The 12,604-nt window shown below is 45.1% G+C and overlaps 1 protein-coding gene across 5 annotated transcripts in view; it reads right to left on the reverse strand.

Annotated features, from left to right (window-relative positions):
• The window catches only part of SH3PXD2A (SH3 and PX domains 2A), a 498,307-nt gene that overhangs the window by 109,880 nt on the left and 375,823 nt on the right, over positions 1-12,604 (reverse strand). For all 5 annotated transcript variants that reach the window (XM_075348622.1, XM_075348623.1, XM_075348621.1 and 2 more), the window contains one exon: positions 2,958-3,089. In XM_075348622.1, coding sequence (XP_075204737.1) covers positions 2,958-3,089 — 132 coding nt within the window. The remainder of the gene's footprint in view (positions 1-2,957; positions 3,090-12,604) is intronic.

Consider the following 12,604-nt stretch of genomic DNA (forward strand, 5'->3'; position numbering starts at 1 on the left):
GCAATGTTGTGCGCCACGGGCAGCGATTTGCCCGTGACGCACAACCGACGGGGGCGGGTACGCTCGCTAGCGATATCAATATCGCAGCGTGTAAAGCCCGCTTTAAAGTTGTGTCTGTAAGTGCACCGGGGCGTGACGATGCACTTACAGCTTCTCAGCCTCACACTGAGACAAAACACCCCCACCATCCTTTTCCTCTGGCTGATTGACAGGTGATTTGCTATCGTACACGGCCAATCACTTGTCAATCAGCCAGAGGAGGAGGATGCTGCTAGGTAGGAAATCCGTAAAGTTGCCCATAATCACACTATTTTTGTAAGTGCAAACCCTTCCATGACTTTTCCACTGGGCTGTATTGAAAGGAACTGTCCTAAACCACTGCTTTCCATGAGGTTTTGGGAGGATGTGGAGGCGCCTGGGATAATTGCCAACATTCCAGGAGAATTGGCAACTGTCTATGCCCAACCATTGTGCTACTTACAGTACCGGTGCATTCTCATTTGTCATAAAGATCTTTAGGACCCCTCACTCATCAGGGTCCATGTGCGACTGCTACCTCTGCACCCCCTATAGGTATCGCTTCTGCCTGGCTAATAAGCTGTAAAATATATGATTTTTACTTTTTGAATGATCTTTTGGCATGCTGCTATAGGTAAGTTTTAGTATGCTAAAGGAGTGCAATACTTTATGGCAAGGTTTATTAAAGTGAAAGGATATTCATGTTTCTTTTTATGAGGCAATAGTGGGGTTCAATTTTCAAGCGTCAAACATTTTAAGGGTGCGCTCACATGAGTCATATGACTTGCATGAGTCTCACATCGTATTACCTGGAGCGGCCGGCTTCTCTCCTGACAGGAGAGGGTTGGCTCCATGTATTTCTATGTAGCTGACAAGCTCTTTTCTGGAGAGTGTGCGACTGTGTCGGGTGATGCGATGCGAGACTCGCGCGAGTCATACGGCTCATGTGAGCGCACCCTAATACAGACAATGGTACTATTTGGTGGATGCATGGTTGGGCTTTGCTTTATGTGGGGGAAAAGGTGTAGATAACTGGTCTTAGCCTATATATAAATACCATTCTTAGTGGCGACCCAGGGATCTGTCACGTGCCCCAATGTCTTCCAGCTATGTTTCCTAGTGTCTGAGGTTGCATAAGGATGGGTTTTGGGTTTGGTTATAGCCACTTGGGCAAAAATGACTGATCCATATATAAATACCATTCTTAGTTGCGACCCAGGGATCTATCACGTGCCCCAATGCCTTCCAGCTACGTTCCCTGGTGCCTTAGGTTGCATAGGGATAGATTGGGCTCGGTAGCCAATTGGGCAAAATGACTGATCCATATATAAATACCATTCTTAGTTGCGACCCAGGGATCTATCACGTGCCCCAATGCCTTCCAGCTACGTTCCCTGGTGCCTTAGGTTGCATAGGGATAGGTTGGGCTCGGTAGCCAATTGGGCAAAATGACTGATCCATATATAAATACCATTCTTAGTTGCGACCCAGGAATCTGTCACGTGCCCCAAAGCCTTCCAGCTTCATTCCCTGGTGCCTGAGGTTGCTTAGGTGTAGATTGGGTTTGGTTATAGCCACTTGGGCAAAATGATCCACATATAAATACCATTCTTAGTTGCGACCCATGAATCTGTCATGTGCCCCAATGCCTTCCAGCTACGTACCCCAATGCCTGAGGTTGCATAAGGATAGGTTTTGGATTTGGTTATAGCCACTTGGGCAAAATGACTGATCCATATATAAATACCATTCTGAAATTACTGACTTTACCTATAAAGCAATATGTGCATATTACACTCTTGCACAACAACCCCACATTGCAGGGTGATGTAGAAAGTGACACTACATGGACAAGAAGTTCAGACCCATGATGGACATCCATCGGCTCAGTGGCACCATTGCGGTAGCAAAAACAAAAATATTTCTGGCTTATGATGCATGGAACAAATTGCCAATCCCTTCTTCCTAAAATATATTTTTTTCTACCCTAGGCAGCAGAAACGTTTGCTGACACTTTGATTTCACATCTCCACCCACTGCTTCTATCCCAACCGCAGAAAGAAAAGCTGATGGTTGAAATGATCTCCCAGACAGACTGCCACATTTACAGGAGCGCTGGAAACCGGCCTGTAACGTGCACAATGAGACAGCTCAGTAGCATGTAGCAACAGAGACCAATACAAAGGTACAGTCCGTGGAATGAAGGGATACGGGAAACTTGCAGAAGTAAAAAACCAAGCAGCCAGAATGTAAACACACATGGTATTAACTAACTGCTCGGCCCAGAACAACAGCACTGTTTGCTTATGTCACTATGGTTGGAAAAACACAATACCAGCCAGTCATCGAGATCCTTAGTTTTTCATTTCTAGGAGCCATATCTCAACTATAAAAAGTAACAAAACACAGGATCTGATGTGTGAATTAGTTTTGCAGGCCTTGAATACAATAGAAATCTGCATGGTGTATGCCAAAAATGACAGCTATCCACTTTGGCTTCCCAGAGCCTCCCACCCAATACACGTCGCTTGAGGATCCTGAATGTGAAGCTGCAAAATTCAGTACTTGGTCACACAATACCCGGTTCTTAGCTTGCAAAAAAAAGCAGCTACATTGTTAACTACTAATTACTTGACAATGAATTAAACTATTACAGCTGTCTCGATTGGCAAACGACACCCATACAATCACGTAGGTGGTGCCCCCATAGTGATGCAACATTACTAATCCATACATAAGGCATAGGAGACATTCTTACAGAGCAAGGCAATATCTTTGGCTTGGAGCCCAAATCAACTGGGGAAACGTTTTACCTCCTTAGCCAAGTTCAGTACCAGATGTAGTTATTGCACAGCCCTGTGGATAAGAGGGGAGCACAGAACACATTTGTATGAAAGAAGAGAAAAAAGATTTTCTTAAAAAATCTAAAGAAGCCTTACCGCTTTCATTTTTCTCGATGACATCCACGAGCTCTCCCGCTTTCAGACTGATTTCAGAGTTTTCTTGCTTCTCATAGTTGGACACCACCACATATTGTTCCAAGATCATGGGTTCGGAGTTGCCATCAGCACCTGGGGACGGGAAAAAGCAAGCCGTCAGCCATCTTCCAGACATCGTTCCTCGAGAGCGACCTACGTCCATCCGATTCATGATAGGCCAACTTGTAGACGGATTTTAGCCAATCAGAACACAATCTTGGCTTGCAGCATAGGTCCAAAGGGATGGCCATATAGAGGTCTCCTTGTCTGGCCCTTGAAAAAGGAGCAAGGAGGAACATTTGATGGAAAAGCAAAAAGAGAAACAAAATATGGAGGAGAAAGCTGGCCTAATCAATCACAGGGCTTCAAGTCGGAGCTGGATACAAACTTCATAGTGTGACAAGCAATGAGTACGAAATATTAAAAACTTGAATAGCGTAGAATTGCAGCTAAGACCCCATGTAAACTAATAGAGAAAGTAAACGGCTCTACGCTGCAAGGAAAAGTGCTTTCTCCTATGACTCCAGCTGGAAGTCAAGAGGGGACTGTAGACGCCAATCATATTCATTTGCACTGGAGTTCTTAAACAGAAACACATGAGTAAAACTGAGCGAGGAGGGAGGGAGGGGAGGGAATAGCTCATAGGAGGGGGGAATAGAGAGAAAGGAAGGAGGAGTAGGTCTGCACACTGTTTACTTCAAGGAGCAGACGTAAAGTCACAGCGCCAGATCCTTCTAAGAGGATTTTCCATACATATATTTTGAAGCAGTCCTTTAACCATTTGTTAATTTAATTCCTTCAGATATTCTGCATAGAAAATAACAATACCATCACTGTAAAAAAAAAAAAAAAAAGACCTGGACCGCACATCCATACATTATACGGTGATCTAGTGCTACTGAGCAAACTTTTTTAAAAATGAACCTGAGGTTCTTAGGCAACATTCTGATCACAATGTATAAACCCAACTCAACGTCAAAGCAACCTGTTCTTAAATGGTCCCTACTCTACTAAGTAAAGCCCTACATGGTGATCACACTTTAAGGTTGCTGTTGGGCACCTTGGTGGCTCTCCCTGAAGATATGTTGTTATGGCGTAATTTGCCATAATATATATTCGTGGTATTTTGGTGGTGTACACCATAAATGTCTAATTATAGAGTCTCCTAATTATGTATATGGAGTAGTGTAAGACTTCCCAATCGCCATATTCCCTGGTTTACAGTGCCACTCTGGTCCATGTGCGCTGAAATGAGACTAAGTGGATCACACTGGGGTTTATGTGTAGACCAGAAGTCACTTTTTCAATGGACACCACGTCATACCTGACTACGCCAGTTGCTATACCTTCTGATGACCCCCTGCACGTACACTGATGAAGGTCATTGACCGAAACGTCTGTGCTTGTGCTGGTCCTACAAGTTCTTCTCAATAAAAGATTCACATTTATCTTGAGTGCCAAGTTTCTACATTTACTTGAGATGGTTTTGGACCCTACTTGAGCACAACCCCAGACGTGCCGTGTATATAAACTCACTTTCTCAATGTAAGTCCTTAACACTTCATTCTGAGTCTCAGACTTAGGGCAGAGTCACACTGACATATGACTCACATGAGTACAATGTGAGAAACTCTCGCATTGCACTCAGCTCCATGTAAGACAATGGTGCAGCTCACATCTGCAAATTTTTCCTCAGTCCTGAAGGAAAAAAATCACAGCATGCTGCGAGTGTCAGCTAGTCTCTCATCACTCTGCGAGTGAAACATGGGACTGCACTCGGATGTCATCCAAGTGCAGTGCAATATATGCACAGGCTGACAATGGAGGAGATGGGGGATTACTCTCTCCCTCTCCTCCACAGCTCTGATGCGATTTCGGGATCGGATCACAGTTGCATGACACTTGGCTCACACTCGCAGCAGAGCGGGAGCCGAGGGTCATTAGCATATCACATCCGATGCACTCACATCGCATGCCATACGCTAGTGTGACTCTGTACTTACATTAGGAAAGCAGATAACACTACTCACACTATTCACTGTGTGAGATGGAAACGCCAAAGAGCGGTCACGTGGGCCAGAAATAGACTGAACCAGTACTGTAAAGCAGCAAAGACAGCGATCAGTAAGAATTTTAATACATTTACACTACATTACAACCATAATTATGAGGAATTACAGAATAAAAATGCTGAGACTACTTCTTTAAGTTAATTATATGGGGGTGTCTGACCACTGGGACCAGCCTCAATCACTAAAATTAAAGGTAATTATATATACAAAAGAAAAAATGGTCAAATCGGCAGATTTCATAAGGTCTAGCTGACTAGCTTATATAAATGAGACAGTGTTGACTCTACCTATGGCAAGTGTGTGTGTGTGTGTGTGTGTGTGTGTGTGTGTGTGTGTGTGTGTAGGTGGGGGGAGAATTGGGTTGTACAGGTTCAACATGCCTGATAACGATGGGGAGCTCGGTGCTCAGTATTCGATATGAGCGAACACTAAGATGCTCGACTACTCTTTACTCGAGTTGAGCAGGTTGACGATTGGACGAGCTCAATTTGAATAATGAGTATAATATAAGTCATTGATTGGACAATTTGGCTCTCTGCTCGGATACAGGTGGGGGAGATAGGGGCTGTTTAGACACAGCACATCCGAAATATTGGTTTTACCCCCATGAGAGGAATTCGGAGACTGTAAGTGGCTCTCACTGGGGTGCTGGCTTGCATCGTGCAGTGAAGCAAGCCGGCGTGTTGTGCTTGATATTTCATGAATGACACATTCAAGCACCCGCGATACTCGGCCGAGCACCGAGCGTACCCAAGCATTCCGATGCGCGATCAAGCGTGCTCGCAGTGCTGAGCATGCTCGCCCATCATTAATGCCTGATTCTTTGTTCTCACAGGTGATGAGTTGCCATCAGAGACATTAGACAGCGGTTTATTTTGCTCCCTTCAACAAAAATACTCAACTCTTCATACAATATTGATCTATTTCAATCAATAGGCCAACCTAATGTCTGCGAATAGTAGCCAAAGCTAAAATATTAAACAAACTGCTAAGTGACTAGCATTGTTACTAGGGACAGAAGTTCGAAATCTGACAAGGGCATAATGTAATCATTTACTTTAATGTGCCAAAGATTTCCATTTGCATTCCGAATAATACTTTGGGTAATTGTTTTTTTAAAGAATATTTGAAAGATTGTGAAATGTCATTGTGTAGTGGGTGAGCCTACCCCCTACAGGAGGGAGTGGAGATAACCCGGAATTGTAATTGATAAAAATGTTTTTATTGTTAATGCATTGCTGTAGTGGGTTCCCCTAGTGGCCGGGTGGGACGGCTGTCACCACAGAAACAGGGCAGAGGAAAGGAGGAGCCGGCAGCAGAAAGGGGAGGGAGGTGAAGTGTTGGTTAGAAAAAGTGCAGAGTCACAGTTAGTTGGATCCGGGACATGAGAGGGTGAAGATCAAGGGGCAGAGTGTGAGGGCTGTTAAGCGGGGACGCCGGAGAGAACGGGAGTGGACGCAACCTCGGAGAGTGAAGCAGCCGGTGTGGGTCCGGTGTGTGTGTAACCGACAGTGGGAGCCCGGTGAAGCGGAGTAATCAGGGCACATCCCCACGTGAGGGAGCGTCAGGGCAGGTTGTCCCCCAGCCTCAGGAAGTGTTTTATCTATGCAACAGCCGGATGGTGACCTCGAGTGTTAAATAAAAGATGTTTTCTGCTTTCACATCATTCTGCCTGAAGACTGTCTGTACGCCGAGCAACACCTGTACCACCACCACACTCTGCCCCATCAAGTCAGCCCCTGTCCTGAAGGTAGTGTTGGAGCCAGGGGAAAGCCTGGAAAATCTCGCCACGACTACACAGCCCGAGGCTCCCCTGGCCCATCACTTCATGTGGCGTAGTCGGCAGGATGCGATTCCCCTGCCAGGAACCCAAGAAGCCGGAGACCAAGTGGTGCCAAGTGCACCGTATCCGGGCTATGAGAGAAGATTTCCAGTCCCATGGTGGGAGGAAGAAGTGTCCCAGGCGTTGGACCGGGCACGAGATGGCGACAAGATGGCCGCCATCTGTGAAGTTGAGGAAGAAAGGGCGCGAAAGATTGGCGCCAAACGAAGAGCCTGGGGCTGGCCGGTGCCGAAGAAGAAGCACAGAGTACTCCGCCCAAAGAGGGGAGGCGTCAGCCCCAGGGCACGAAGAAGGAAACATGAAGTGGGCGGTATATTGAAGGAAAAAAAGGACCGCCGCGGAGGAGTCAAGATGATGTGTGAGGCTGGGGGTGGAGCTTGCCCAAGAGCGGGAAACATAGGCCCGCCTCCACTTCCTCCAGTCTCAGCATTGACTCCGCCGCCATTTCTAGCAATACAGCAAGAGAGAGTGATGGAGACTTCTGGCCAACAGCAGGACCTCGCCACCGTCATGGCCCTGACCAGCCTGGGCCGGGAGCGTCCTAAAACCGCTGCTGCAGTGGAAGCGGCTCAGTGGCAACAAGAGCTGGAATGGGAGGAGCACCAGGAACGGCGCTGGGGCCAGCCAAAACCGATGCCGACCGAGGCCTCTCATTCCAGGCGCACCGTGGCGTTCCCATCAGAGGTGCAGTCTGGCCCGACCGCTGACCCGGACAAGGGCACCCCGGTGGTGGCGGTTAACCAGAGTGTGACCAATAGACCCGTGATCGTCCTGGACGTGCCACAACCCGTGCTCCCACCGCCCCGGGTGGCGACTCCGTCACCTCCGCCGGGAGCCGAAGAAGCCACGCCAGCGGAGCCTCCTTTCGCTCCTGTATCGTTCCGGAGGCTACGCCGCCAACCCGGGCAGTCCCTGGGTGCCTACATCCAGGCTCAGGCGGCTGAATGGAAGCAATCCTGGCCTCCGGAGTAGACCACCGCAGCCAGCTTGATGTTTGACCGGCTGAAGTTAATGTTCAAGTTGTTAAAGCCCGGGGAGAGTGCGCTGACAGACTGAGTCAGGAACTCATCCGCAGGGCGAAGGTTTGCAGTTGTTATAAGTGTTGCTCGCCATCTAAGACCGGGAGCGCTGTTGAGCCTCCGGGCGCCATCTAAGACCGGGAGCGCTGTTGAGCCTCCGGGCGCCATCTAAGATTGGGAGCGCTGTTGAGCCTCCGGGCGCCACCTAGAGATCGGGAGCGCTGCTAAGCTGCCGGGCAGTGGACTGGACTGCAGGTTACCACCGTGCGATGGCTGTTTCCACAGTTTATATGTTTTAGATAGAGCCTTGCCGGGAGGCTCGGACTTTAAGAGGGGAGGCATGTAGTGGGTGAGCCTACCCCCTACAGGAGGGAGTGGAGATAACCCGGAATTGTAATTGATAAAAATGTTTTTATTGTTAATGCATTGCTGTAGTGGGTTCCCCTAGTGGCCGGGTGGGACGGCTGTCACCACAGAAACAGGGCAGAGGAAAGGAGGAGCCGGCAGCAGAAAGGGGAGGGAGGTGAAGTGTTGGTTAGAAAAAGTGCAGAGTCACAGTTAGTTGGATCCGGGACATGAGAGGGTGAAGATCAAGGGGCAGAGTGTGAGGGCTGTTAAGCGGGGACGCCGGAGAGAACGGGAGTGGACGCAACCTCGGAGAGTGAAGCAGCCGGTGTGAGTCCGGTGTGTGTGTAACCGACAGTGGGAGCCCGGTGAAGCGGAGTAATCAGGGCACATCCCCACGTGAGGGAGCGTCAGGGCAGGTTGTCCCCCAGCCTCAGGAAGTGTTTTATCTATGCAACAGCCGGATGGTGACCTCGAGTGTTAAATAAAAGATGTTTTCTGCTTTCACATCATTCTGCCTGAAGACTGTCTGTACGCCGAGCAACACCTGTACCACCACCACACTCTGCCCCATCAAGTCAGCCCCTGTCCTGAAGGTAGTGTTGGAGCCAGGGGAAAGCCTGGAAAATCTCGCCACGACTACACAGCCCGAGGCTCCCCTGGCCCATCACTTCAATTGTAAGGTCCATGGGCGCATCAACTAATGCAAGAGAATGTGTTAGTCACAAATTGTGTAAATTAATGCTATCACGCCCAAGTGGCTTCATGGTGCCCGAACCATGCAGCAGCGTTTCGAAAGAAAACTTACTTTCGGGATTCCACATTAGATCTCTAATTCCTTCTGCACACAATTGAATCATCTCACAGGTTCATCTATTGCTGTCATTAGTCTACATTTCCAAAAAGTGATAGATTGCTATGCGACAAATCACACCCAATTTTTAGCAAATTGCCACAGTTTGTGATGTGGTTATTTTTTGTGCATTTTTTTTTAAGTAAGACTGATTTTTCAACATGTTTCACTGTTAAAATTGATGTGGGCAATAACCATTGCAAAACTACTGCTTCTTGAGAACCAAGTCTTAAATATCACCAATCCCCAGGATTTTCCTATAACCTAAAGCCAGTGCTATACTGGTGCCATCAGGCTGATTCTATACATACCTTTAGTTGTGAGATTTTTTAAAATGTACAGGTTTTTTGATTGGCAGCAGCTGCGATGCAGGTAATAGCTAGGGTGGGTTTTCATAGTGATCCCTGCCCCCTGCCTGTTGTTCCTACCCCTATCTGTTATTTATGCTAATTCTATTATAGTAGTGTTTTATTTATGGTTGTGACTATTAATCATGGTGGCTAGAAGGACCTTGCTGATGTCATACCCATGTGACCAGAAGGGGTGGGACCTCAGCCAACATAGCTGATTCCAGAAAGCAACATTATTTTTCTATTGGCTGAGGCCCCGCCCCTTCTGGTCACATGAGTATGACATCAGCAAGGTCCTTTTAGCCACTTTGATATAGCCACAACCATTAGTAAAACGCTTCTATTAGTATAAATAACAGGGGAAGAACGCACAGGGCGGGAATCACTATGAATACCCACCTCAGCTATTACCTGCTCCACAGCTGCTGCCATCAAAAAGCTGCTCATTTTACAAATTTTACTTGCTTGTGTTTCAAAAACTATACATCCTAGCTGACAACTATAGGTATGTATAGAATCAGCATGATATAGTATAGCACTGGCTTTAAGTTATATACTGAAATCCTGGTGATTGGTGCACTTTAACAATACAGTAGTTAACAATACTCCGCTGTATTAGTGGATGTGGCAATTTTAGCCATCAACCTTGCTAACAGGTAACACTTTACACAGAGCCATGAAGTCTTCACAGACTCAACAGCAGAATGGACCACACTGTGACTTTTATAGTGTTATCAGACGCCACCGCAATAATAATTTTGAGGTTGGCTCTTCTAAGAAGCTAGAAGACAACAAATAAAGTGAGGTCTAGAACCAAATAATTTGTGGAGTCTTTGACCTTAAATAGCCTCCATAGCTCCCAGTCTTACAACTTTAGGAGACACTCAAAATACCAAATGCAACCGAAAGATTGAACATTAATGTCGAATCTCAGCATGGAACGGAAAATGCCTGGAAAAAAAGGACGTAAAGTATGTGAGGGCTTCAGAATGCTCATGTATGACCAGGCTCAGTAGTTTGTTTCATCTCAAACCATGAAGTAGTGAACAATCATCATCACACATTATCTGTTGCTGTTCTATTGTTTTCTATGAAGAACATAATCTTTCTAAACCACAATGAATCCTTCAAGTGTAGGGTTATCATTACTAGGGTTTTCCAAGACAATGTATTTGATAGAATTATAAAAAAAAAATGTAAAGTCACAATTCAGTTTTTGTAATTGCAGTGCATGTGTTTTGAGCTGTGGATGGTGCAGACATGTGACTGCACGTACATGAAGTCATATGAATGGTGACAGGTGACATATGGGTACAATTATATTTAACTCATGCAAAAAAAAGCATATAAAAAAAATCACTTTATATGCTAATGATCTAACTTTTTTAACTTTTTTATTTACATCCAAATACTAATATATTAGAAACATATTCTGCAGTGCGGTACTAGGGCTGTAATTACTCATATCAGTCCTGGTCTTCCATATGTTTTTGGAATAAACCTGATATATAGAAAAACTTCATTTAGATGATGCCAATACTAATTAGACATTTTTTAGATTTGATCTACTGTAAAAAGGCTATCCACAATTTGGACTATTCCATCTACCATGGCACAGCCACTGTGCTCAGTAATTTGCTACAGTGGTGGTGTACGCTGTTAAAGTGACATCACCGATGCAGCCAAAACTCAGAGACCAGAGCAGAAGCTAGAAGCTGGGAACCGGCACAGGACCTGGGGATGGCGAGTACCAACTCTGTTTGCTATTTTAGGCATTTTACAAAATTTGAAGTCACTGAAAGTAAAAAAAAAACCTTTAAATATAGCAGTACCACGTGTAAGATAAAAGCACCATACAGTCACCTCTCAGACAGGCACTGTTCCAGGTTTGTCAGAGGCCGATTCATCCTTCATGAGGCATCAAAATGTCTTGTGATTGTCAGCAGACACAGCTCCAAAATCGCTGGAACAGTACTGGTCCAGGAGGTGCATATATGGTGCTTTTATTTTACGCTAGACACTGTTGTGGACAATCTCATCAAATTGAAGGATAATAAAGATTTTTTTACCAATATTGTTAATATGGTATTCAACTGATCAAGAGTTGAATAATAATAATAATAGTGTAATGGGCTGACAACTAGGGGTCCCCTGCTGGGTCCGTACAAACTGAGGTGTTCAAAGTGGAGACTTTGGTATTTCAAAACCAATTTTCATTGTTTTCTTTAGGACAATAAACATGGATGAGTTATGAAGGGCTTGTCTCATCAGGTCCTTTATGGTTAGAGATTGGGAATCCAATATATGACCCAGAATAGAGGGTAGGTGTAATTTTTTTCATTTGGTAAACTAGGTCCATTTTTGTAATTTGCGTACACTCATTCATCTGAATGCCCACAAAGGAATACTGCTCTACTCATTGTAGCAAATACTGAATTGATTTTTTTCCCCTTGTAAAATCCAACAAAATGTTTTGGTTTTTTTTTTTTTTTTTTTTCGGAGGATAAAATCTACTACAGATTTTCCAAAAGACAAAGAGTAAAAAGACCAAAACCATATTGGATTCCTTGAGTTACCATGGCCTGTATGTCTACCCAGTCCGATGGAAATATGATAATAAACACTTTGTAACACCTTTACATCCGCCTTCCCTGAAATCACGTGATCATAAACCGTGTAATCCCATGATTGTTCCTGCAAGCTCTATGCTCATCCACTAGAAAGCAAAGACAATCAAAAAGCAGAACATTGTGATCACACAGTGATGGACAACAATGAAATGTCATTCATGTTTTTTCTTCGTTTTCAGAATCTACTTTCATCCTCGGTTTATTGGGCCTGTTTATAAGGTATTATTGCTGTTGGGTATTTAAATACAAGCTCTCACTATAGACATCTGCAATGAATGAAAATCTGTATTTTCATGGAAGAAAATGTTGTTTTATACTAAATAAACTCTTTAAACAGGCCTCAGAGCCATACAGTGCTATTAAAAAGACTCTATGCAATAGAAAGGATATAAAATACTATCAGAAACCAGCAAAATTAATTATATTTGCCAGATGCCAGAATAATGAGAGAGATAGAGAATATTTAAAAGGCATTTTTAGCTTTGCCCATACATTT

Source organism: Anomaloglossus baeobatrachus, chromosome 5, assembly GCF_048569485.1.
Source record: "Anomaloglossus baeobatrachus isolate aAnoBae1 chromosome 5, aAnoBae1.hap1, whole genome shotgun sequence".
In the NCBI taxonomy this organism is placed as follows: Eukaryota; Metazoa; Chordata; class Amphibia; order Anura; family Aromobatidae; genus Anomaloglossus; species Anomaloglossus baeobatrachus.